Source organism: Phaethon lepturus, unplaced genomic scaffold (genome assembly GCF_000687285.1).
Source record: "Phaethon lepturus isolate BGI_N335 unplaced genomic scaffold, ASM68728v1 scaffold8247, whole genome shotgun sequence".
NCBI classification, from domain to species: domain Eukaryota; kingdom Metazoa; phylum Chordata; class Aves; order Phaethontiformes; family Phaethontidae; genus Phaethon; species Phaethon lepturus.
Window position 1 is genome coordinate 12,479 of NW_010551078.1, and position 26,087 is coordinate 38,565.

General features: G+C 38.6%; 1 protein-coding gene across 1 annotated transcript in view; it reads left to right on the forward strand.

The window, feature by feature from the left end:
- DCDC2 (doublecortin domain containing 2) overlaps positions 1-26,087 on the forward strand; it is a gene marked incomplete at its 3' end in the record, with an annotated part of 57,958 nt that overhangs the window by 11,633 nt on the left and 20,238 nt on the right. Inside the window, exons 3-7 of the mRNA XM_010290765.1 lie at positions 12,920-12,996; positions 13,115-13,246; positions 17,852-17,998; positions 19,075-19,129; positions 21,630-21,831. Of these exons, the coding sequence (XP_010289067.1) occupies positions 12,920-12,996; positions 13,115-13,246; positions 17,852-17,998; positions 19,075-19,129; positions 21,630-21,831 (613 nt within the window). The remainder of the gene's footprint in view (positions 1-12,919; positions 12,997-13,114; positions 13,247-17,851; positions 17,999-19,074; positions 19,130-21,629; positions 21,832-26,087) is intronic.

The following is a 26,087-nucleotide window of genomic DNA, read 5'->3' on the forward strand; positions in this document are numbered from 1 at the left end:
CTGTTTATCTCAGCAGGTAAGTGATGACATGTTTGTTGCACTCTAGCATTGTCGTCATTGTTCTGCATAGAGGGCTGGAGCAAGTTTCCTAGGAAAAGTCTGATTTTTCAATTCCCTTTGATGGCCTCTGCAACAAGCTAATCCCCCAGAATTGTCACATCCCATCTTAGTTTAGGCTTTTTAGGGACAGAGCAAGAGTAGAGACTAAGTTCAGATTTCTGCCTTCTCTCTCTTTCAACCGAGGACAGCAGTAAGGGTGAAAGATGACATTTGTCCCAGAAACATAGGAATATTGTCGGTCTCAGCAAATGGCAGCTTTCTGGCAGAGCCCTCATGCTGTACTATATCTCAAAACTTTTTCTGGTTACATTACTGGTAGGGGAAGTAGTAATAAGATTTCATCCTGACCCAAGCTAAAGCTTTGATACAAACTATTCCTCAGGTGTGTTTCCATCCATCACTTCTTTTGGCAGCTGAGCTTCTTGTTTTGCAAGAGAGATCCCTTTTGTACTGAAGGTGCTCTGCAAGTAAAAATACACTTTAAATTATGTGCTTGAGGAATCTAACAATTAATCTCTTGAGGAAGTATGGACCGACAGAGTTACCATTTGTTTATTATAAGCTTAATTGTTTGTAAAAGGTACTGAATGTTATTTTCCAATTATAATGTGTAGAGTGTGGACATTTATTTTTTTCTAAGCAGTATCTCTGATCTAGATGGTGTCTCCCTGTGCACTCAAAAAAATTAATTTTACTTGTCATTGGAGCTGGGTAAGCTGCTGAATAATTAACTGAGCTTTTGTATTTACAAATCCTGTGGGCAACTATTTGTTTTAAGTTCTCTTTGTTTCACAAAAATGTGTTCAGCTGAAACCTTCTTTCTTCTTTGAATTCTTATGACCAACAGTTTTTTAAACACATCAAAGTAAATGGGCTTTGCAATGTGTTATAGTAAAAGCAAAGAATTGCAGGCACTTAAGAAAAACAGATGTATTTTGATATTGAAGAATGAGTCTCTTGCAACTGAAAGAAAAAAGGAAGGTTATAGTGTCTGTATGAAACAGCATCTATTATCAAAGGTTCATTGTAGGCCTGCATTAAGCTGCTTTACTGACCATGTAGATAGATTTGCCCTTGGTTGATAGCAGACAGATTTTCTTGGGTGGTAAAAACATTGAGGGTTTTTTGTCTGCACTTCACTTTTTCTCCTGGGCTTCTAGGTCAAGGTGATTGTGTGGCAAGCTCCGACACAAGTATTTTTTGTGCTGCTCAAGATTAATTGTCATTTGTGTTCCATTTAGATTTTTTTTTTACACACATATTCTAGAAAAACATTTATGAAGTTATTTAAGAAAAATCTACTTACTTTACTTTATTTACTCTACATAAGGCACATCAGGAGTTAGCTGTATACTATAGAGAGATAAGGAGGATGTAGACTCCTTTCCTTAGGTTCACCGCAGTTTTCCATGATGTTTAAGCAATGAAAACATCCTGGTACACATTTTATGACATTTGCCTACTTACAGTGTGTTTATAACATTATTACACATCAACTGGGAACTGCTGTAGGGCAGTAAGTATGAAAATGGGCATTGTAAGAGCTGGTTGAGGCAAGTGTGTGGCTGGCTGAGGCAGAGTCACTTTACCTAATTTCTTTGAGTGGTGGGTTCATTCTGGAGTGCTGTCATTTAGCATTACAAGTGGCTGTGTATGGCTTTTGGACTGTCAGATTCAGTGATGCATGTCAGGGGCCCTGGTGCAAGAGATACACTAGAGACTCGCTGCCCAGCACCCACCAGGTCTTGTCCTACCTTTCCAGCTCTACATTCCTCCCATGTTCAGCCTGGGTACCCTTCTGCAGTTCTGTTGCCACACATGTAGTAGTTGTGTCCTGGTCACATTCTTCCAGTGATTCATCATTTTTTTCCCCACTCTTTTATGTAAGCATATTTTATTGTTCCATAGCTCTGTCTCTGTTGCAGCTGCTTCTTTTATCAGGTGGTTTAGGTGTGGTCATATTCAGAGGAGTATTTGTAGAATGGAATAATCAATATTTTTACTAATGATTCTTCAGAGGATTAGTAAAGATTCTTCAAAGCTTTCACACATGTATGACCTGAATATTTGTATCTGCATGCAACCCCAGAACATCTCTCCCTCTAGTGAAAACACTTGGTAGCCACAAGGATTTGAATGAGTGTTTGAACATTTTGAAAGTTCTTAATTTCTTTTTCCAATCCAGTGCCTGTTAATCCTCGCATTGGTCACATGCTGGATGACACAGCCATATGCTAGGACGTGGAGTAGAGCACGTTTGCTTGCTAGGGAACTTCACAGAGTGTGTCTGTTCCTGCGATGAAGCATGACTGCAGAATGAAACTGACTGGCAGAACATGCCTTCTACTGGTGGTCTCCAGCTGCAGCACATCAGCTTAGTACCGCTGCTGCTGTGGGGTCTTGTGGGCCATAGTCAATGGGCAAATCACAGCCTAGGTCAGTCGGCCACTTCGTTCTTGGTGAGATCCTGGGCCAGGAAATGTTCCCTCGTTGTCCAGTGCTGACAAAAGTGGTGGGCACCATGACAGGAGGATGTGAGGTAGAAAATACAATGCTTGAGACTTGGTAGATCTGAACTTGCTATCAGAATTTTCCAAAAAAACATCTGAGATGTTGCTATAAAAGCATTTTGAGGAGCTGCCATTTCTCTGTTTCCCTCTGTTCCTCCATATTTTAAAATTCAATTTTTTTAGTGTCATACACAGCAATTGTTTCTTCTGCATCCTTGTGCATCTTTGTTGCTAGACAGTGGAGTCACCACTCATCTGTCAGCAGTGATATGATTGGATTAGTCTGCAAAAATTGAATTTTGTAAGTTTATAGTGTTGTCTTGATTTCACAAATTATTTTGATATATTTATGCTGGATATACCTTGTCCCTAACATACTTGCATATTTTTTCCAAGTACATTCTAATAAAAAATTGCAGTATTTATAATTATTGTTTATTTCAAACCTAGCATTTATCATATCTGACAAATAATGTACATGTCTAATCATAAGAAAAAACTTGTAAGTTTTCCATGACTGGACTCTTGATTCACTTTAACTTTTAATTGTCAATTAGAAATGGTTCATTGATATTTTCTCTGATAGATTTGTGAGGGTAAGAGAGTGCCTGAACAGATACTAGAAATGATCCCAGCATGTGCAAATTATAGCCATTTGATTTCAAAACAATCTGTCTTCACAGAATATTATTTCCTAATTCTTTCCTAAGAATTAGAAAGAAATAAACATGATTTGTGCTACCCAAAATTACTGTACACAAAATATTTGTATGTCTGGAAATGAATTGTGTATAAAGGTCCACTTGATATTCCTGTGCCAATATGCAAAACTAAACCCTCTTGCTACTCCATATCTGACCAATGTGATTGCTGGTGTCACAGACTGAATAAGGAATTTCTCATTTTCTGATGCTGAATTACTTAGGAATTCTACTGTAGATGTAGTTTAGTGAATAAAACTATCAAAATGCAAAGATTAAAAAAGTGTGATAGACATCTTTAATCTCCTGGGCAACATCTTTAATAGTTAAACTTTATATGTCATTGTTTGGTATTTAGTATCCTGGTAACATAATTAGCAGAGCCAAACATACAAAACAGATACTCTTCCTGAGTGTTCATAATCTAATACCAGGAGGAATCAGAGAAGAACTGACCAGACATCCTGTTAAAACATAAGCTGTGTTGTTTTTTCTAATGGGGCTTGTGAATTAATAAAATTTCTCTTTTTACAGTTCTGTATACCTGAATTGTGTAATTCTGAGTATTTTAATTGACAGCTTGCTTACAGATGAATTTAGTGGATTTTGGAGCAAAAGAAAGACTTGTAGAGGTTTTGGTTTATGCCACTGGAGATTTAATTGTCTGTATTGAGTTTGGTATGAAACCTGAAAGTTGGTCTCTTACTTGATTAACGTGCCTGCCTTGTTCTGTAGGGTAACTGCTCTTTCTGGTCTGTGGGGAGGCTGGAAGGAAGGGATGAAATGCCAGTACTGAAGCTTTTAATGAGTTAGGCTCATGTTAGTCTCATTAAAAACTTGTTGCTGCATACTAAATTGACTTACTAGAAACATTAACAACTTTTACCTTTGATTAAAAACGATGTAAAAAAAAATATTTTTGGGGGGTTGCTTTTTGTTCTTCAGCTGTCGCTTGTTCACAGGTTCAGGCCCTTCTGATCAGCCATGAAGGCCAGAGACTTTCTTTTGGTTTAAATGAGTCTGAGGAATTTGGGGAAAATACACAAATTATGAGGGGCAAAAAGTCATCAGAATTGGCAGTATTATGTCAGTGACAGACATGAGCATCAGGATCTATTTTGCTTGAATAAAATCTATATTACTGATCCCATCATTGTGTGTGTTGTAAGCAGCGTAGGGTATAGCATCATGCAACTCGGAGAAAAACTGGGAGCTATTCTTGGGATCCAGAAGGCACACAGGTGTGATCTATTTTGGAGCACTGCACAGGCTAAGTGCCTGGGCAGTAAGGCCATGCCATTGTCTGATTTATCCCAGCTGAAGATCTGGCCCCTGATCCAATGCCCCAAAACTATGACAGTTCCCCAGGGAAACATTTTTCTTTCCAGGGCTTAGCTAGATGGGGTGAGACTTAGGCCCAGATGCATAGGGGAGATGAACTCCATTTCACTTACCATGGCTGAAAAGGAGGGTGATTTACCTTGGAGGCGAACAGGGCAGTTTTAAATACTTTGGGAATTTCGTAGTAGCCTTGTGCTCTAGAAGGCTCCCTGAATCAGTATATGGGCATTTGTTCTGGTATAGTTCATTTCGGGCTCATCTCTGCTTTGTGGGCTGAGACGTTTGTGTACTGCCGCGGTGTTGTGACCTATTTATGTAAACTTGGATATCCGGTCAGTTAATAGCAGTTTGAGTGGTGCTTTGTATCCACACCGGTAGAAAGGCTAGTAGTCTCTTGCTTGAGGCTGTTTTATACTATCCAGTGTACCATCTAGCAATGTCAAAATAGCCGGGGAAACGTAGATTATCCAGGTTAATTACTGCATAGGATAACTGAAATAGTTTTGTACTGACCAAACACCTCAGTGAATTTGACTCTGCATCTTTTGTCAAAGTGTATAAAAATGCCCGTTTAAAAAAAAGTCACGTTTCTATGAAATAGGTAAGTTGTTTCCTATGCTGTAATAGCTTTAGAAAACTTATCGTTCTAATTTGCTTTTGATCACTGAACCTTGAACATTCCTTTCTTTCACATCAGAGGGTGGTGATGGTGTGTATAAATGGGGTTTTGGTTCTTTTGACCCCCGTTCTACCCTGGGGGAATGCAAATATTTGTTCTCAATTTTCCTGGGCACATTGATTAACAAACAGGCCATTGTAACAAACTGGCAAAGCCATGGCTCATTGCATGAGCTGATAAATTTGGAATGTGACATTGTGTTGAAATATTTAAAACTTCAAAAGGTTAGTTATAAAGTGACGTGAGTAATGAGTGAGATGTTCATAGCACCCAGGACTATATTAATAGAGCAATAAGAAAGGCCAGCACTTAAAACTGTATAAATCAAACCAGCACAGAACATCTGGTTCAAGGAGGTTACGGTTTTTTGACTGTTGCTTTGCTGCCATCCAGTATGGCTTTTTTTTTTTTTTAATGTGTAAACCTGTAAATCTTGCAGTTGTTCAGTTGCTCCCTTTGATGAGGGGCACTTCTGGTAAGAAAAGGAAATAAATCAGATAGTCATACCATTTCTTAGCTATGGGTAACTAGCTTGTGTCTTCGTGGCAGCCTGTGAAAGTGCTTGCCAGACCTCTGTAGCTAGCATGTCTTTAATTATTTAGCTTTTCTTTTCCCTCCACTGAATGTTAAGAATGTCACATTTCTATTTGAAACTATTCTCAAGTGCATGAAAGTCACCTTTTTAGATACTAAATATGCAGCATGGTATGTTCAGAGGACAATTAAAATACTGTTTAATGAACTGTATACTTTTCTGATATACAAGGATTGATTCTCTGAAGTGTCACGCACCTCTTGCGAGCCCTGAGTAGCCAACAGGAGGTTGGGTAGTTTGCTGGGTCTGTCCTACTTTCCAGTCTCTATTTGAATAATAAGTGTGAAAAGTATAATGTAGCATTCATAGAAGCAAAGACTTTATGCATGGGGGTCAGCAAATAGGTTCACACCAACCAAAACAAATACACACCATTTTACTACAACTCCATTTTAGGGATTATGTTTTTTACCTTTTACTAGTTAGCACATTTCTGAAGAAAGGAGTGAAAACTATTCTTATTTATCTGTGCATTTCAAACCAATGTGTGGGTTGCTCAGAGTCCTTACATGAATAGCAATTCTTAATGGTGATTTCCCTGTAATGCCATATTGGTAACATTCTCTTCCCAATGTAACGCTTTGAGTTAGAAGCATTGCATGAGCAAGCCCATCCATAGCATTCTAAAAAGAAGTAACATGGTTTTAACTGATCTTCAGGCTTTCCTGGGGTCAGCTGAACTTAAGCATAACAGATTTTTTTTTTAACAAAGTTTGTGTTAAATTATTGTATATATGTATGCATACGCACACATTATATACATTTATACACATGTGGATATGCACACACGAATTCAAAATTATTTTCCTACAAAGCCTATTTTTCATACGTGTATATATGATAGTATACCTGAGGTAGTGGTTTGGCTGCTGAATCATTTTGTTGTTTTTTTTGGTTTTGTTTTTTTGTTTTTTTTTTCCCAACAGTCTACAGTGGAAGGTGTAAGTACCTAAAGTAGATTGTGCAATGTGTTGTATGTGTTTGCTAAGTTGTCTGTGTTTGTTAAATTTTGTGAATGTTTAACATATTTTTTAGTGTAAGGTAAAAATGTATAAAATGTTGTTATAAAACAGCTGTGAGGGTGTGGATTTTTTTACCATGTTTCAGTTAGATGCTGATCTGCGATCTTGGCTTTGTATTTTCAAAGGGACCTTAGGAGGCACTCAGCGGCAGCTAACATTCAGCAACACAAATTCGATCACAGTGAATTACTACTGAAAATGAATGTGGGGCTCTAAGAGACTCTGCAGAATGTATTCTGAAATTGGAGTGTTTACAGAGATCTTAGGACTGCAGATTGATCTCCGCTCCCAGAACCTAGCCTGTGTTGAGTTTAGCTGCTTTGTTTTTCCCCAGACCCTGCAAGCGGCTTTGCAAAGTTCTTTCACAGGTGGTAGCTCCTCTCTGCCGCAACAAAGATCCACACTGCTATTGTTGTAAGAGGCACAGTGGGAAATAACAAATTCTTTGTAGAATAGAAAGGTAAAATTTATGGTGGTTTTGAGTGTCTGTGATCCCATGATGTATTTCCAACTGTGTTTAGCCCCTGTTGGCTTGCAAATTCTCGTTTGACGGAATGCCTCCAGCTTACTTAAAGTTCCTTCTAAGTTTCAACTGATACAATGCTTTCTCCTTCCTCTAAATGCTTTGTGTTGCTGCTGTATGTTGTCATGTAATGCCTCAGATGAGTATCTCATCACAAATTATGAAATGTTGGCAACATTTGCCAGCAGGATATGGAAGCTGCCCTTGAATGGGTCTTTTCATGCAAACTGAAAATATATGAAATTCAAAGATAAAATCATAATGGTACCAGATCATTGATTAATGTAAATCTGCTTACAATTGCTGACGTAAATGGGAAAGTGCTGATTTACATCAGCTGAGAATGTGGCTGGTGAAATTAAAAGAAAATAAAGAGTTTAGGGGGCTAGTGGTGCTGGTCTCTTAATGTAAGTGCAAACTTTCACCCAAGACCACATTGTTGTTAATATGTAACTCGGCAGTGCCAGAGGGGTCAGGCTATTCCAGACACTGCAATGCTGAAGTACCTCCTACAAACAAAATAGGAGCAGAACCATGTATTCTTTAATTAAATCCTGGATCAGGTCTTCCGCTGGGGTGGTTTGGCATAACTCCATATACTTCAAAGGAACTAGATTGATTTACAGTGGCTGAGCACTTGGTCTTTTACTAATGTATACTTCTGTATACTGAAATAATGTGGCTTGCTTTTCATAACCATAAACGGTTTAACGTTGTTCAGACAGAAGTTGTTCTAAACTATATGAGGTGGTAACTTGAAGACTGTGCCAAAAAGAAAAAAGAACAGGAGTCAGGTTAATTAGAGGAATAGTGTATAGGGTGGAGTGGGTTGTTTGGTTGGTTTGTTTGTGGGTTTTTTGTTTGTTTGGGGTTTTTTTTTGTAAATCACAGTGCAGTGTAAATCTAGCCAAACTGTTTTTTTAAAAATGTGGCTTCAGAGCAGGCTAGGGTTGCTTGTGCTGAGTTTTTGAGCTGTTGTACTTGGAGAGCTTGATATACTATGCTGTAGCCAGAACATACATCTGTAAGAGTTATCTGTTGTGCATTGTGGAATACGATAGTATACTATATTGTAGTTGCTTGTATGTCTGCATGCTTGCCAGCTTCAAAATTAAAGGTGGTGTACACAGCTCATTTGCAGCACCCCTGTGCAGGCACTTCTCTCTGCTTTTTTTTTTTTTAATTTTCTATATAATTTAGATATTTATTTTCTCCTTTCCTCTCTCATTTGCAGCATCAGAGTGTCCCTGTGTCCTGGATGAAGATAAATATTTATCTTTCTTTTGGCCCCTGAATTAGACCAGGTGTAAAATGTGCCTTCAGGAGGCAAGCAGTCCCAAAGGCGTCACTTATCGCTCTTCCAGACAAACAATGATAGCCTCAACATCTGCCTAAGAGCATGTGGACCCCAAGAAAAGATACAGTACGCTAGCCCCCGCTGTTCATGTCAGGTGTGGCAAAAGACTCTTCAGAGAGTTCTGTGGCACTGCGTTCCAGCATCTGCTTAATTTAGTCTGGGCTACTCTGTTCCAAGCCCCCAGGAACTGAGGTCTTCTCTATGCACTGTGCTAAATACTTGGGAGTGTTTTAATAGTGTCATACTCATCTTAGTGTTTCCATGCACTGACTTTTGTGGTGTTACATTAACAAATGTAATATTGCACTAACATATTCTTTTCACCTTTTAATATAGGAGGTCCATTTGTTTTAGACACGCTTTGCAGAACAATGCAAGATTGTATTGTGTTCTGGTTTAGGCCTTGTTTAGGTAGAAAAGACAAAAACTAAGTTTCTGCCCAAGCTGGTCCTGTCTTGCAGTCCCCTGCTGTTTGCTTGAGCAACAGTGCTGACTTGCTATGCCACAGAAGGCTGCCAGGAATATTAACGTCTCTTTGAGAGAATAACCCAAAAGACAGACGTGCAAGCTGATGCCACAGTATCTATTACTGGCAGAAATACAATGCTTTGAATAATAAATGAGCTCTTAACATCTGTCAGGTTGCTTGTTTTCTCAGGGGCCCGGTGACTGGGCTGCATGCAATAACATGATGGCCCTCTGAGGAGCCTACATCAAAATTAACGGTTTCATCAGCTTGCAGGAACAACTAAATAATTGGGTACACCTGGGACTATCCTAAAGGGCTCCTTTATGCTTAGTGAATGCTTTCTAACTAGTTCCAGTGGTGTGTATCATTGAAGCCAGTGTGTTGCAGACTGGATTTGAGAACTTAGTTTGATGGGCTGTTTGGAGTGTGTGAGAGCTTGAGCATAGGTATCAACAGCATAAGTGAGCATCAGGAATGGATGAGGAATCAACTTTTGGAAAAAGCGATAAACGGCTTTACTAGTTATATATTGGATACTTTGCAGGGGATTAGCCTGGCAACCTAGCAGCTATGCAGAAGGGTGTAAGTGCAGCAAGTTAAGTCATTCCCGTTTTGGATGCAACCTCTGTTTGGAGCCTAAATATTAGGACCTGATGCTATGGAAGTAAATCAGTATTGCCTCAGCCTTCAGTAGCATACTCTTTAGGAATTTACTTTATTTTTTCTGTATTCTGAAGCTCTCTATTAGATTGCTATTGCTGCTGTCACCCGTTAAGGGTTATTTGCCCAATGTAAGCAATGTTTTCAGATGTTGCAGTTTAAGATGTGTTTTCTTTTTCTTCCTAGAGACTCAGTAAACTTTCTTCTCAAATTTTGGTGACATAAGCAACCAGTTATGGTCTGAAAAATGTGCTTTAAATGTTTCTGCAAGAATGGCTGAGCTCCTAAATTATTTGGCAGTCTCCAAAAATTCCTTTGCCTCCCCTGATGAGCTGTATGGTAACAATCTATTGCTCTCTTTCCAAGCCTGGCAGAGGTGTGAATCTTCCACCTGATTGAGAGCACACTGTAATTAACAGCAAGTGTGTGTATTGCAATTACCTTAGGCATTAAGGCATAGTTTATGTACAGTATAGTACAAAAATTCTCATTGTATGAGAGCAAGACAAACTAAAGGGCAAGAAGGAAATGCACAGGCAGGGGAAGCAGGGACAGGTATCGTAGGAAGCGTGCAAGGACACTGCCTGGTTGTGTAGGGATGGGGTCAGGAAGGCCAAGGCGTGGCTGGAGCTGAATTTGGCTAGGGATGCAAAGAATAATAAGAAGGGCTTCTATAGGTGTGTCAGCCAGAAAAGGAAGGTCAAAGAAACAGTACCCAGCTTGATGAGCAAGATTGACAGACTGGTAACAACAGATAAGGAGAAGGCTGAGGTACTCAATGACTTCTTTGCCTCAGTCTTCACTAGCAATCTCTCTTCCCACACCTCATGAGTGGATGGACTGCGAGATGGGGACTGCAGGAGCAAAGTGCCTCCCACTGTAAGAGAAGATCAGGTTCAAGACCACCTGAGGAACCTGAGCATACATAAGTCTGTTGCACCTTTTATGGTCATCTAGTCCAACCTTCCTGCAATGAGCAGGGACATTTTCAGCTAGATCAGGTTGCTCAGAGCCTTGTCCAACCTGACCTTCAGTGTTTCCAGGGATGGGGCATCCACCACCTCTCTGGCAAACCTGTTCCAGCGTTCCAGCACCCCCATTGTGAAAAATTTCTTCATTCTATCTAGTCTAAATCTACCATCTTTTAGTTTAAACCCATTATCCCTTGTCCTATAGCTACAGGCCCTGCTAAAAAGTCTGTCACCATCTTTCTTAGAAGCCCCCTTTAAGTACTGGAAGGAAGACCTGCAAAAAGGTCTCCCTGGAGCCTTTTCTTCTCCAGGCTGAACAACCCCAGCTCTCTCAGCCTGTCCTCATAGGAGAGGTGTTCCATCCCTCTGACCATTTTGGTGGCCCTCCTCCTGACCTGCTCCAACAGGTCCATGTCTTTCCTGTGCTGAGGACTCCAGAGCTCGATGCAGTACCCCAGGTTCTCCATGTCCTCTAAGTCTCTTAGAAAACAGAGATTGGGAGGGCTACACTGCTCAGAAAGGCCTTTGAGAAATGTGAGAACCTGAAGTGATTCGAATTAAGAATAGGCACACTTCTCTTTTGAGGCATTGAGAACAGATTTTGTTTAACAGATTTACCTGTTGCTGTCTTTCACTTGAAGTTTATGTCAAGGAATGCCACTTTTGCTTTTGTTTTGTTGGTTGCTTTTTCCCTGAGAGCTATCTTAGCTCCGGAATTTATGTACTTGGTACAGAATTTGCTGTGTGATGATCTTTGGGTTATGTGGGAAGTCAGATTTGATTATTTTAATAATAATTTTTAGCCAGTTTGGAATATCTAGTAGGTTGAGCACCTTTCTTGCATTTTTCAATATATACAAGAGAAAGATCTGGAAAGCAGTCCTGTCTGTACTAAATGAATTAGTGTGAAAATCCAAGCAAAGACTTACAGCACTGGAGCTGAGACCATTTTCCAGAAATTAAATGAGAAGTATTGGTTAAGTTAACACAGAGTGTGATAAAGCTGCAACGCATCACATCATTAGACTGTTTTACATAGTGACTGGAGCATTGCCAGTTTAAATAACCTTTGTACATCTATTTAAAAGCATGTGTCTGTGCATGCTGGCTATTTAATCCTTTAAGCTTTTATGGTCTTTTTTAGAAATGTAGCCAACTTGTTAATGCATGTACTATGACTTTTGGATGTTTGTTTGGGTTTGACACCTTATTTTGTTTATGATTAGCAAAATTATGGAGAATTAAACAAATCTTCCTAATGATTTTGGAGTTTGGGTTTATCCCTTTTTATTTTTAATTTGAAAGTGTGTTTATAAATGCAATAGGGAATCCTAGCTAGGCAGTATCGCATAACTTTCTGTTCTGTATAATGGCATTAATACTGAGCCACCTGATTGATCTCAAGGCAGTGTCTGTTCAAAAGAGTATAGGGAATAATGTTGGGAATTAAGTAGTCTATTTTTTATTCTGAGAGCTAAAAATCTGCAGTTTTTCTCATTTGTGAGTCATTGCCCTAAAATGAGTGTTGTATTCAGCAACCTTTATAAATCACTGGTGGATGTAAAGACCTCTACAAGAGCAAAAGTACTTATTACATAATAGCAGAGAGACCTAGAAATGGTGTTTATTGTTAAAAAGAGAAGATGGTTTAATTGCCTGGGCCATGGTCATGAGCAGTAAAGACTAAGAAAGCAAGAACAGCATTTGGGAGTGTTGCTTTGGGTCTCTAGAAACAACAGCCGAGAAGTCACCAAAGATGTCCATACAATTCTGACCTCTCAGTGGAAACCATATGTTGTGCCATGCTGCACTGTGGTATACTGTGCTGTGGTTGATATTCAACATATATATAAACCTGCAGCTGTAATTATGTATGCTCTGTAGAAAGTGAAGCTGGAATAGAATAAAATGCATGTTTTAAAAACAAGAACTTCTTTCTGCAGATACGTTGCCCCCCTTGCTGGTGGTGGTGAGGGCAAATTCTTTCCAATGTGAAGACTGAGTAATTTCTAATTCTTTTTGTCCTTGCAGGTCAAGCCAGTTACTCACAGTAGAATCACTGTGTCAGCACGGTTTCGAAAACCACTCCAGGAGCCCTACACTATTTTGTATGTAGAATTTTCAGTTAGTGATCTACCATTTTCAGGGAGGGGTGATGGTGTCTTAACTTCAGATGAGTTTTGTTTAAAAAGCTCCTCAAAATTATTTTACTTTGCTTTATTTCAGCCTGATTGCTAATGGAGACCTTATTAGTCCTGTGGTGCGCCTCCTCATTCCCAGGAAAACACTGAATCACTGGGATCATATTCTCGAAATGGTCACAGGAAAAGTTACCCTTAGAAGTGGAGCAGTTCACAGGTATTGGGAAGATGATTATTTGCAAGATACATTTGATATGCATAGATATGTTTTTAAAACTCCATAGGTAGATATAATGAATAATTCCTGCTTCATAAAAAATTCCACTATAAGAAAATTAAAATACATCAAAAAGTAAAAAAATGGAAATATGTTGACTCGAAGTAACCTTCCAGTTTCATTTCAACTGCTATTTAAAAAAAGAAAAACCTCAGTGTGTTTCAACTGTTGTTTCTTAATTAAATATTTAGTTAGCAGGCATGTAATAATACAATAATAATGCAATATATTTAGTATTAATAATTATGTGTCAGAATAATATAAATGAGCATGGTAAAGTTGGTGAAGATGTTTGGAATGCGATGTGATCCATGTTACCTTTTAATTTTGATAGTTCTTTAAATTCATTGGGGCAAACCATTTCAAAGAAAATATTATAGATTCTTTGGTTTTTGAAGACCTGCGCTATGATGTGCTTTGTACTCAGCCAGCTCCACCTCCTAATAAGAGCCAAGGCCAAAGCTGTAGTTGGGGGTGTGCCAGTTCCAGGATCTCAGCTTGTCTGAGTTGTTGTGGTACCCCAAGAAAGGAGGTGACCTCTTGGATGGGTATGTTTCAGTCCCTTAAGGCTTTTACAAGGTAAAAAAGCTCCCTAAAATAGGATTTGGTAGTTGTTGCAAGTTCTAGAGCAAAATGATATATGCAGTTTCCATGAGAAACATTGTAAGCGGACTGCCAAGGTGTGTACAGGCAAATTACTGACATTCCAGTGTTGCCCCATGCAGAGCACATTACAGAAAACCGATCCTCAGATGGGAAAAGGGCCTTTTGTGGAAAATCATTCTTCACAGCTTACGCAATGTCTGAGGCTAAGCTTGCAAAATCTTTCTCAAATCAGTGAAGATAAGGTAGTCTTTCAGTTCTTCTGATTGCTTGCCCAGAGCTGATACAGACGATAAAAGATTAAGGTAATGCTCTCTGTTGATTGTTAGCTCTCATCTAATTTTTCCTTTCAGCCCTGCATTTCTTCACTCCTATTATCTGGCTACTTAGCACTTTTACTTGCAGTAAAGTAAACCTACACACGTGTTGGAGCTTTCCGGATATGATTCTCAGCTAGGGTAGCTCAGAAGGGAGCAAAGTAACAGCCATTTACAACATACCAATTCTTTCTGTTCTCAGGTTGTTTAGCAATTTAAAAACCTTTCACATTTTGTTCTCATTACTTGGTGTCATTCCTTGGTGAAACTGAATGATGCACGTGAAAGCATAAATCATTCCACACATAGCTAGGATTGCTTTTGAGATGTTCCCTTCGGTGATCAGTTTTAATCCTTTAAAAAATAAGATAATGTACATGACATTCTGAATTATTTAATGTTTTCCTTTTTCTGGTTTTTTATTAACTCAGTTTTCATTTTCTTTTCCTTAAATTGCTAGGAATACATATTGAATACGTTAGTAAAGTGATCATTGTTCTCTAATAAGTTACACATTAATTGCTGGGGTTTACTGAAACTATGTTAGCATTAAGTTCTGTAAGACCACTGATGCTGGGAAGATATAATTTCTCATTAAAGACGGATAAGTGGAATTACGAGAACCTGCATTATGTATATGACAGTTTTTCTTTTCCATATTATTAAAAGACATACAAAGCTGCCAAGTCTTTGCATTTTCACATGTGGCTTTTGAAAAAAAAAAGTTATTGATCATCCCCGTCAGAATAAGAATGTAAGAAATATGAGAGAGGAGACAGAAAGAAGCTTTTCTGCTTGCCAAATGGTGCATGAGAATGGGGTACAGCAAGCTGATGGGCAGGTACCTGGTGCATCGGCGACTGGGAAATTGGGGATGTTGGTCCCACAAGTCGCGTCTATGCTGTCTCCTTTGTCAGCCTGTATGCTTCCTTTGTTTTGGCTGCCACTTTTTGGCTTGAATTCAGAAGGGAAAATGGAAATCCACTGACATCCCACAGGACAAGCCCTAGGTTATCCCCCAGTAACCAGAAGTGACCACAAGAACATCTTTGTTGCATAATACTAGCCAGAGAGAACCCAACTGATCTTTGAATGGTTGTGACGGGGTGGTACCCATAGGCTTAGCATTAGGTAGGAGGCTTCAGAAGTCAGTGTCACAAAACTTCTGCTTGTTAAGTCAATAGTTATTTATTCGTCTGAAGTTCCATTTTTTTCAAATGCATTTTTAATTTCACTTCCATCTTCAATGACTGATTATGTTTGATTCAGTTATTGTGATTATTATTTTCAGAGTGAAAAGTACAACTAGAGATTGCCAGAGAATCCACAATATTTTGAGGAGTTATATTAAGCAAACAACTTTTGTGCATTAAACATTAAAACACGAGCAAAGTGAAAGATCAGGAACAAAAACCCACAGTCATGTTTGTATGTACCCCTATATACCTGCAGCACCATACAAATATATAAACCAGTTTTAAACTGTGGTACACGGATTTGCTGTTTTTCTCCCCGAGTTACCCAAAGCAAAATGTGATCTAGCAAAATACAGTGAGATTAATTCAGAAATAGGCTTCTTGCTGATTTTTGTATTGCTTTTTTGACTTTCACTCTTGAGCAACCACTCAGGAACTGGTTGGTATCAGCCTTATACTGAGGAAAATGACAAACTTTAGGACATCCCCAAAGATCTGGTAATATACAAGATTGTGTGTTTTATTTTCATTGTTTGTCTGTAACTGATGTTATCTGTGTGGTAGTGAAACATAAATTGCTCTCTGAATTGCTGGCATGCCTGTGAAATGTTTGCATGAAAATGTAAATCTGAGTAATACAAAGGGGGTGCTTCAGAGTTAGCATACCCCTTCGCAAAGGAGCAGCAATGCGATCAAGATTTTAAAAAGCTGCAATTTCACCTTTGAGAACTTTTGGTCTTTGCACTTAGAAAACCAAGGTACTCCTATATGACAGGAGGCACCTAGAAAATGAAGGTACTTTCATGAGGGGAATATAAGAAAGATATGGACACACTGGAGCACGCGCAGTAAAGGGACACGAAGATGAAGAGCTTGGAGATATTGTCATGTGCGGAGGGCTGGGAGAGCTGGGACTCTGCAGCCTAGGGGAGACAAGGCTCAGGGGGATCTTGTTAATGTATATAAATACCTGGTGGGAAGGACTGAAGAAGTCAGAGCTGGCCTCTTCTCAGTGGCGCCCAGTGACAGGAAAAGAGGCAATGGGCACAAACTGAAATACAGGAAATTCCGCTTGAACAGAAGAAAAAAAAAATTACTGTAAGGGTCATCAAACACTGGAACAGGTTTCCCAGAGAGGCTGTGGAGTCTCCATCTTTGCAGTTATTCAAAACACACCTGGACACAGCCCCGATAAACCTACTCTAGTTGCTCTTGCTTTGTACGGGGTGGTTGGACTAGACGGACCCCAGAGACCATGTCCAACATCAACTATTCTGTGATTCCTGGTTCTATAAATTATGTCTTTTTTTTTCCTGTGTTTGTTCAAGGTTGTGCCATTGTGTGTATGAACTTAAGTAGCATCTTTTTCTCTGTTAAATGGAAAATTTTTGCACTTTATAAGTCAGGGGTGTTCTCAGGACAGTCTATTGATATCCTTCCTAAAAGGTTCCTTGTATAGGTGTATATATAACTTTATATCTCCTTGCATTGTGTTGAAATTATGAATAACACATATAGTAGCTCCTGTAGAAGGCTCCTAGAAAGGCAATTAAGATGGCCATTCAACATTCCTGCATTTAAGACTTAAATGCAAAACTGTTGATCAACTTTTTAATGAAATATAAATGATATTGTTGAGTTTTGGAATATGCTTCATAGGAAAGAGCTTATTTTTTACTGAATGTTTCCTCCTTCCTCATTGTTTTGACCATCCTTAAATAGAATCACAAACTCAACAGTGAATTAATTGGGATAGCATAGAAATAATATGTTGACTGCCCCTGTCCAAGTCCCTAATGCATTTCTTCCTTCTCAGTAAAGTGTATGAACAGAAATTATTGTGGTAAAAACCTACCTGGTATAATAGACATATTAATTATTGGTATTGTAGGTGCCTAAGATATACAGCATCTTTTTATATAGTATTATTATATTTTCTGCTGCTTCCAGCCTTACCCCACCAGGTACATCCATGTTCCAACCTTCTGATCTATAAAATATAACAATGAAAGTGCAGTGTTATCAACTCAGTCTGTGTTAGGTGGACAGGTCCTGGGTTCTTGGTCATGGGGTATGAATGCCCTGTTCTATGAGAGGGGTCAGTAACTCATGGAATAGATCTCTTCCAAGGTATCCGGGGAAAGACATTAAATACCTTCCAAGTACAAAGAGGTTTATTTCATTTTAGAAATTATGAAATTATTTCATACTTCATTGTGATTTAGGTCATTATTTTGCTCTGTCTTTCCCTGTCTTTTGTTTTTTATGTAGCGACTGATCATTGTATGACATCCACTGCACTTTATTTGGTTTCAGATCTGGAAATTCAATGTGATTTAATGAGTTTAGGTTAACATAGCTTTCAACTCTCTTAGTACAGCTAACTGAATGTTAAGGTTTATTATATTAAGCCTTTTCATATTTTTCAGACTTTACACTTTAGATGGAAAACTTGTTCAGAATGGGTCAGACTTGGAGAATGGGCAAATATATGTTGCAGTGGGTAGAGAAAAGTTTAAGAAGTTGCCATATGGTGATCTGCTCTTTAGCAAATCTACAATGAAAAGGCCACAAGGGTAAGTTCTATAGGCGTGTGATATACTTCTCATGTGCTTGTGTGTGTCAGTTTGTTTACAAAGTAGCACCAGTAAGGTACAAAATCATAATTCCAAGAATGAGGGATGGATGGATGGGTTAGTATGGATGCAAAACTTTATTCACAACTTCTAAGAAAGTTGAGATAACAAAAACAAAAGAGAAAATGGAAATTAAGAAGACTATTTCAACTCATAAACATGCCATTGATAATGTGTCACAAAATTAATGTCAGAGAAAGGGTTATTTTGACTTGGTTTAATTTTTTTTTTTCCTGGTATATAAATGTATACAGCTGAATGAGATTAGGTGCAGCTACACCAGTCTAGATCTACTCTTGCTTGGTAATGTTTTGTGAAATATGTACTCGCTCAAGAATGCTTTATGTTTGGGTCTATTTTTTGTAGGCTAGAATTATCACATAATAGAGTCTGAAACGGGGTGTCTGTAAGGAGAAACTTGGGCGTTTAGTATCTTTGGAAAACATGAAAATTGGGAGCCATTTCATTGAAGTAAATGGAGAGAAATGGAAATTTGTCCCACAAATTAGTGTAATTTAGAGAATTTGCCCCATATTCTGCATATGAACTGGTGTGTAATTTTATTATGGTTTTTTTTTAGTAAGCAACTGTAAGCAATGTGAATAACTTGAAAGTATTTTGGGAAACAGCATCTGCAATAAATGAATTTAAGGACTGTGAAAAGCTGTGTTGATCTATTAATGTAAATAGAGTTTTGTTGAAATTGCTGTAACTTTTCATTATAGTAGTTGTGAGGTTCTTTCATGCAGCATTCACTGAATACTGCTTTGCAGATTTTTGATATATGAAGTATGCATTGTGGGGAAATGTAATGCATTTTTTTGAGTAAGTTAATGATTATATGTTTAAATACAGTCTAGTGATCAGAAATGAGTGATTCTTAGTAAAAACATGCAATAAATAGAACAATTAACTCTTGCCATGGCCAACTTGGTGCTATCTGACTTGGTTATAGATACACAGTGTCTATGATAGTGACAGTGTACACAATTCTAAGATATGGCTTATTTCTGCAGTTCCAAAACCTCTGTACTACCTCCGATTGTGGGATCTCGAAAGTCTAAAGGCAGTGTAAGTATCAAGTGCCATAATAAAGCTCGTTTCTAATTTTACTTAATTCCAGCAGATGGAAAGTCCCTGTCCTTTGGGTTTTAATTAAATCTGAAGAGAAAAAATCCACAGTCACTTTGTGGTATCCTTATTGAAGCTTGATGAATCTGTACCTATTTGCAGTGTCAAATAGACAAAAGAAATCTGAGAAAATATTATTGCCATAATGGCTGCTTTATTTTTTTATAAAACCTTCCATAACCAAGATCAGCTGCTGCCCTGGGGCCTTTGCCATAAACCTTGTCACCTATCTTTGTGTATTTGTTTATTTATTTATTCAAATTATACACCTGAAGGAAAAACACAGAACCTTTTACAAAACGTCTTGCAGAAAATGGTGCTTCTGCATGCTGAGTCTGAATAAGACCCTATAACAGTCTCCTATCTGACGTGTTTTGTCCTAGCTAACCATTAAATACAGAGCTTGAGCCTCCACTGCTTTGTATCCTGTACAGATATTTATATGTGTATAAAATGAGTCCACTGTGGATTTAAAACAGTGCCAAATGAGAATATAAGTATGTTTGCACCGATTCTGTACAAGTGCAGTTTTCTGTACATGTACAAGACAGTGGGGAGTCAGACTCACAGCCTGTCATTATAATTGTGGTAGTTGATCATGTCCATTTGCTGTTTACTAAACAGAAAATCCTGGAGCCACTAAATAAAATAAGCAATAAAATATACAAATCTCTGTTCCATTCTGCTGAAATTCAGTCGAAGATAAAACCTCAGTAAAGAACATACTTTCAAGTGGTATTTGTTTTTAAAATGTGAGCTTTGCAATTTTAGCATTCATAAAAATAACTCATTAACAGTTTTAACTTCTTGCCTCTTCTACTATTACTTAACAGCATGTACTGAAAATTATTTGATATCCACTTTCATTCCATTGGGATTGTAACACACACTGATAACAAGTGTCAAAACTTAAGGAGGCAGGAATATGTACTACTGCTCTTAAATATCTAATGCAACACTTGAACTGGTATAAATCATACAACTGTTTGCTTCAATTTCATATCTACACTGTTTTACTGTTATTGCTTGGGGGGTAACAGTCTTCAGTTTGAATCAGAAGAGACTGAAATATTGCCATGCCCTCATTTCCCTTTATAGAGAAAGGATAAGTGGTAGATTTGATGGTATTGGTAGATAAATGGTAGATTAGATGGTAAAACCTAGTTGCTATTTAAGTAAGATATTTTAAACAGAACTGATTTCTACTGATTATGTGAAAACTAGAAGAATCACATAAAAATGTAATAATGTATGCAGGATTTTTTTAGAGATGCAGGTTTTTGTTCAGGATTTATTTTTCTGAATTATTTTAATTTTATATAGTATTACCTTTTAGCTTTAGCAGCGAGTCAAAAATAATTGTCCATGACCGTTGCAGAATGAAAGGCCTTTCTGGTGAGCAGGTTCTAAAATGGCACAAATTGTTCATGCAGCTACACTAAGCAAAGCAGTGAAGTAGCATATATTTGTCTTCTGTGATTTGCCTAAGTCTGTGATGAGGTGGACATTTCCAGGTTCTGAGAAGGTTTTCTGCCCTATCTGCTTGAGTGTTTATTGTTACATGGAGCGTTTTGACAGAACTGGATTAGGAAGAAACTACATGAGCTGTTAGACTGGCAAAATTAGGAGGCTGACTGCCTCTAGTGAGAGGCAACGATGAGGGTGTTCAGTTGGTAAAGTCTTTGTGCAGCCCAGAATCATATAAACAGCACCCTAAAGGGCTGCTACATACAGTTTGGGTTTTTACGATGTTGACTGTGAACAGATTTAGACTGAAGAAAAGAGTGTATAAATAATAAAATCTCTGGCTAATACACACAGGATCACACATACATCAAAGCTGTTAAAATAAGGACCAGGTTTCTGGTTCTGTTTCTAGATACAGCACAGAGCGAGCAGAGGAACTGGCTGAAGTCTTTGGAGGTGATTCAGAGGTGATGTGTTGGCAGACCCCTTTCTTAGTGTCCACCTGGCAGTCAGCGTTACTGCCACACGAAGACTGGCATCCTCTTCCAGCTGCTTTTGACACTTAGGTGAGACATAGCCCATGTCTCATTTACATAGGCAATGAATTCTTCACTTGTGACTTTCCACACATATGCATAGATGACATATAGCTGTATAACATATGCATGCATGTATAGATTCACTTAGCCATTCTTTTCATCAAATGAAGCATTATTTCCGTATAATAAATGTGTTATTTTCTTCTGAGAGTTGCTGAGGAGCATTTAATCCATCAGATCATATAGTAAGTTGATGATATAGTTACAGTTTTCTAGATAGTTTAAGATATCACTTAACTGTGTTGATGGTAAATTACTATGCTTCTTTAACACCTGATACCAATCTGTACTATCAAAAAGTTGAAATAATATTGAAATTAAAAAATTAAACATTGTAATTTTCGTTAGTAGTAATTACATACACTTTTTTTCAGGGAAATGATCGGCAATCTAAATCTACTGTTGGATCCAGTGACCCTGGAGAAAACAGTTCCTCACCTCAACTTCCCAAAGGCAAAGATAAAAAAAGCCAGAATCCAGAGGATTATGTGTCCAGACGACACTTTTCTAACAACTCTACAAAAGTAAAACAGACAGTAAGAGTAACAGCTTCCACAGGAGTCCTTCAAGACAATGGTCAGTACTGAGATAAAGACTATCGTAGCATAGTGGCTTTTGATCTTCAGTTAAAACAGTGAAATAGTGGAACAATATGCTTGTATAGTTCTTGAATTGTCTGTTTACTCTGGCTAACTGAATTTACAAAAGTTCTGTATGCTTAGGAAATGTACCTATGCATAACTGCTACATTCCTGGCTTCATTTACGTACCACAGGAGGCTGTGTATGATTTTTAGTGTATCTTGGAAGTAATATGGTTCTATCTTTATGCTTTTGATAAAAGCATACTATAAAACATATTTTGACTATTTTCCCACTGTTCTGCCCTGCAAAAAAGTGAAGAAAATGAGCTGGTCTGCTCAAAGGACACCTTGCTGTCCCTGAGGATCCCTGGTTATCTGCCTGGTTCTGTATAACAAAATGACTATACCCTGGGGGAATAACACAAACATGAACTCCAGTTAGCCAATAGCTGCTGAGACTAATCATACAGCAGAGCTGCTGGAAGCACTTTGGGAATTTCTCTTCCACTGTGCTGTGGCAGCAATTTAGAAATTTAGCTGTAAATATCCTTTTTGAAAAACTGCTTTTCTTATCTTATGGTGTGATATTCCCCGTCCCCCATTTTTTTTTTTAATGTCTAGAAGACTGTCCCCTCACTACAGATATTGCTGCCATGCTGGGATGGCTATTTTTCCTCATTAGTAATAATTCCAAAAGTCATTAATACAGGCCAATTAATATCTGCCAAGAGAAATAAATTATACTTTTCATAGCATTTGACATTTCTTCTTACTGCTGTTTCAGTGTTAATAATTAAGTGTGGAGTAACAAATTGTGGTCTAAAACTTCAGTATATGTCATCCAACAGCACGGTTTTGTACCTCTGTTTGTCAAGATTAATGAGTTGTAAATTTACTTTGATTCAGGAGTAGGTTTGTAAATTTGAGTTTTAAGAGATCAATGAAATATAAACTTTTGTAATGTAATTGTCTTTTCAAGAGTTAGCTTGTTGAATTTCAGGTTTATTTTAGTCTTGATTCAAATACCATTCTATCCTTTTGCTGGTAAGTGGGCATAAATTTTAGCTAACTCCTTTTCGGTTAAGATTTTTTCTTACTGAAGAACAACAATTATATTATAATGAAAGTGACTGGAAATATTTGCCCTTTATAACTCATGAAATGACTGAGTATATTTATAGAATCATAGAATCTTTGGGTTGGAAGGAACCTTTTAAGATCATCTAGTCCAACTCTCCTGCAATAAGCAGGGACATCTTCAGCTAGACCGAGTTGCTCAGAGCCCTGTCCAACATGACCTTGAATATTTCCAGGGATGGGCTGTCTACCACCTTTCCTGGAAACCTGTTCCAGTGTTTCACCTCTCTCATTGGGAAAAATTTCTTCCTTATATCTAGTCTAAATCTACCCTCTTTTAGTTTAAAACTGTTACCCTTTGTCCTGTTGCAACAGACCCTGCTAAAAAGTCTGTGCCCGTCTTTCTTATAAGCCCCCTTTAAGTACTGGACGGAAGACCTGCAATAAGGTCTCCTCAGACCCTTCTCTTCTCTAGGCTGAGCAACCCCTACTATCTCAGCCTGTCCTCATAGGAGAGGTGTTCCATCCTTCTGACAATTTTGGCGGCCCTCCTCTGGACCTGCTCCAACAGGTCCATGTCTTTCCTCTGCTGAGGACTCCAGAGGTGGATGCAGTACTGCAGGTGGGGTCTCACCAGAGCAGAGTAGAGGGGCAGAATCACCTCCCTCGACCTGCTGGCCACGCTTCTTTTGATGCAGCCCTGGATACTGTTGGCCTTCTGGGCTGCAAGCGCACATTGCTGGCTTATGTCTAGCTTTTTGTCCACCAGTACACCTACTTAAGTCTTTCGCGGCAGGGCTGCTCTCCATCCCTTCATCCCCCAGCCTGTACTGATACCAGGGGTTGCCCCAACCCAGGTGCAGGACCCTGCACTTGGCCTTATTGAACTTCATGAGGTTCACACAGGCCCATTCCTCGAGCTTGTATTTTTTTCCTTGACGTCATCATGGCTTATCCCTATTTTTTACAGAATGAGTGGTGCATGCTAAAAATATATGAGGGAGAGTCTGCCAGACTCAGAGGGGGTCTTTCATGCTTGGTTTACTATTTTTAAAGGCTCAGAATCATTATGTAAGATCAGAATCATTATGTAAGGAATGCAGGGAAAGGCTTTTACATTTAGGCAGTTGTCTACCCTGGATACCTTCAATTGTTGATGTTTTCTTATAGAAGCACTGACTTCTGTTGGGAAATGCCACTGCAGAATTCTTTATACAGAGCTCAAAATCCACATGTTCTGATCTACTCTCCTGTTCAGAGTACTGAACTGCTCTGAACACCTCTACTTGTGACCAGACAGATGTCAGTCAGACTTCTTACATTAAGAACAGCCAAGCCACATAACTTTTTCTGATAGGTATAGTGCCATTATGGTGGTTTTCTATACGCTGTTTTTTCTGGCATGAGGATTTTTGTAAGTAAAGTTTCTACAGACGTTTCCTGGTAGCAAACCGACCCCTCTTGCCAAGGTGAGAGAAATCTTTGCCTTTGTGGGCTTTACATTAGCTTATCGGAGGTTTCTGATTGCTTTCTTTCATTTCTCAGTGGAGGGAAGAGTACTTGAGGCAGCAATAGTTTCTCTGTCCTTTCAGTAGGCAGTGACTAAGAGACAAATCTGACTTTGGTAGATAGCAGACAAATATCGGGAGATATTTACCTCTCCATACTTAGCACTATTGCTGCTCCACCTGCTGACGGAAATGGTTGGAAAGCCAGTAAGTTTATTGAAGAAGTGACTGCTTCGCACTTCAGCTTTTCCATGCTTTGTGAGTCTTGCCTAGCTAGAAAAAGCTGTTCAAGGCAGCCAATTCTCTGGTTTGAGCTAAAGCGTATGTTGGGAGAAGCTCTCTGTTCTTTCTGTGCTAATCTGTTTAGAAGTGGGAATGGGCGGTTTGGTGTGTGCTGTTCTGCAAGTCTAGACAGATCCAGGTGGTCATGCTGGCAGTTGCGGAGGGAGATGAAGCATCTAAGTTGAATTCAGACAACAGTACGGGATGAGAAATCCAGAGCTGTGTAATGGATTTCTGGTGGGGTGCAATCCCTGCTCTCAGTGGATCCCTGTTGATGAGGGGATGAATACTAAGCTAGTGAGAACATTTTTCTTTTGCCAAGCACAAAAAGGAAACCATCTCATGCTCCTGTAAGTATTTAAGCCAACCACATTGACAGTTGCAGACTTGTGAATATCTACAGTTAAAGTCCCCAATATTTGTTCGGACAGATCAAATGGAAAATATCCCAGGAAGGAGTTGCCTTAAGCTTCTCAACACAAGACTACCATTCAAAGTGATTTTCAGCCCTGCTTGTATTTTAACAAGAGGTGCATCATTATTATTACATTAATCTGGCTCTGCTTAAATGTATTTCCTTGCCATTTTATTCAAACTAAATATAAGGATTTATGTATTTATGTATTTATGTATGTATTTATTTATTTTCTTCTTCCCTTTCTGGTTCCATTTTTCTTTCTGGTACTTTCTTGTAAGTGTGATAATTTTTTTTTCTGTTATCAAGAGCAAAATTAGGATGTCCCATTTCCTGCTTTTTGCTTTACAAGCCCTCAATAACACTAGCTAATATCCTATATTCACCATTTCATGTGAGAAACCATGTGCAGTTGTTCTGAGTCTGTTAGCTCTCAGTAGAACACTTTTTTGCTATGGCATTTTTTTAAATAAGTGGTTTATCATTGTATGGAAAACATGTAAAGGGTGCCTGGAGCACTGGAGAGACATCCCACTTGTCCTTTTCTTTCCCTTTAGTAATTTTGGCTGAAAATTTGTAAGGGAGTGCTCCAGGTCCCTTAAAATCCACAGAGTTTTTTTTTGTTGGTTTTAGATTTCTTTCCCCTCTCCAGAAGAGGTACAGCTGTGCTTGCTGCAATAGTTTTTGTCACAGTCGGCAAGCAATGTATCTGAACCACAGTCTGAAATAGGTGTGTCTCATCATGAGAAAGGGTAATTGAGTCTCTGTTCCCAGTTTATTTTCTGACTTGTCCGAGGTCTAAACAGGCTGGTAGAGGTACTCAACATTTTGACAAGAGCTAATGCTGTTGGCAAAACGTCTGAGGTTTCTTTTGACCCACTGAGGCAAGTGGCATGCGTCACCATTTAAAGAGAAGCGGGAATGTGGATGTGGATGGAAGTGGATGGCATTTGAGGTGCAGTGTTGG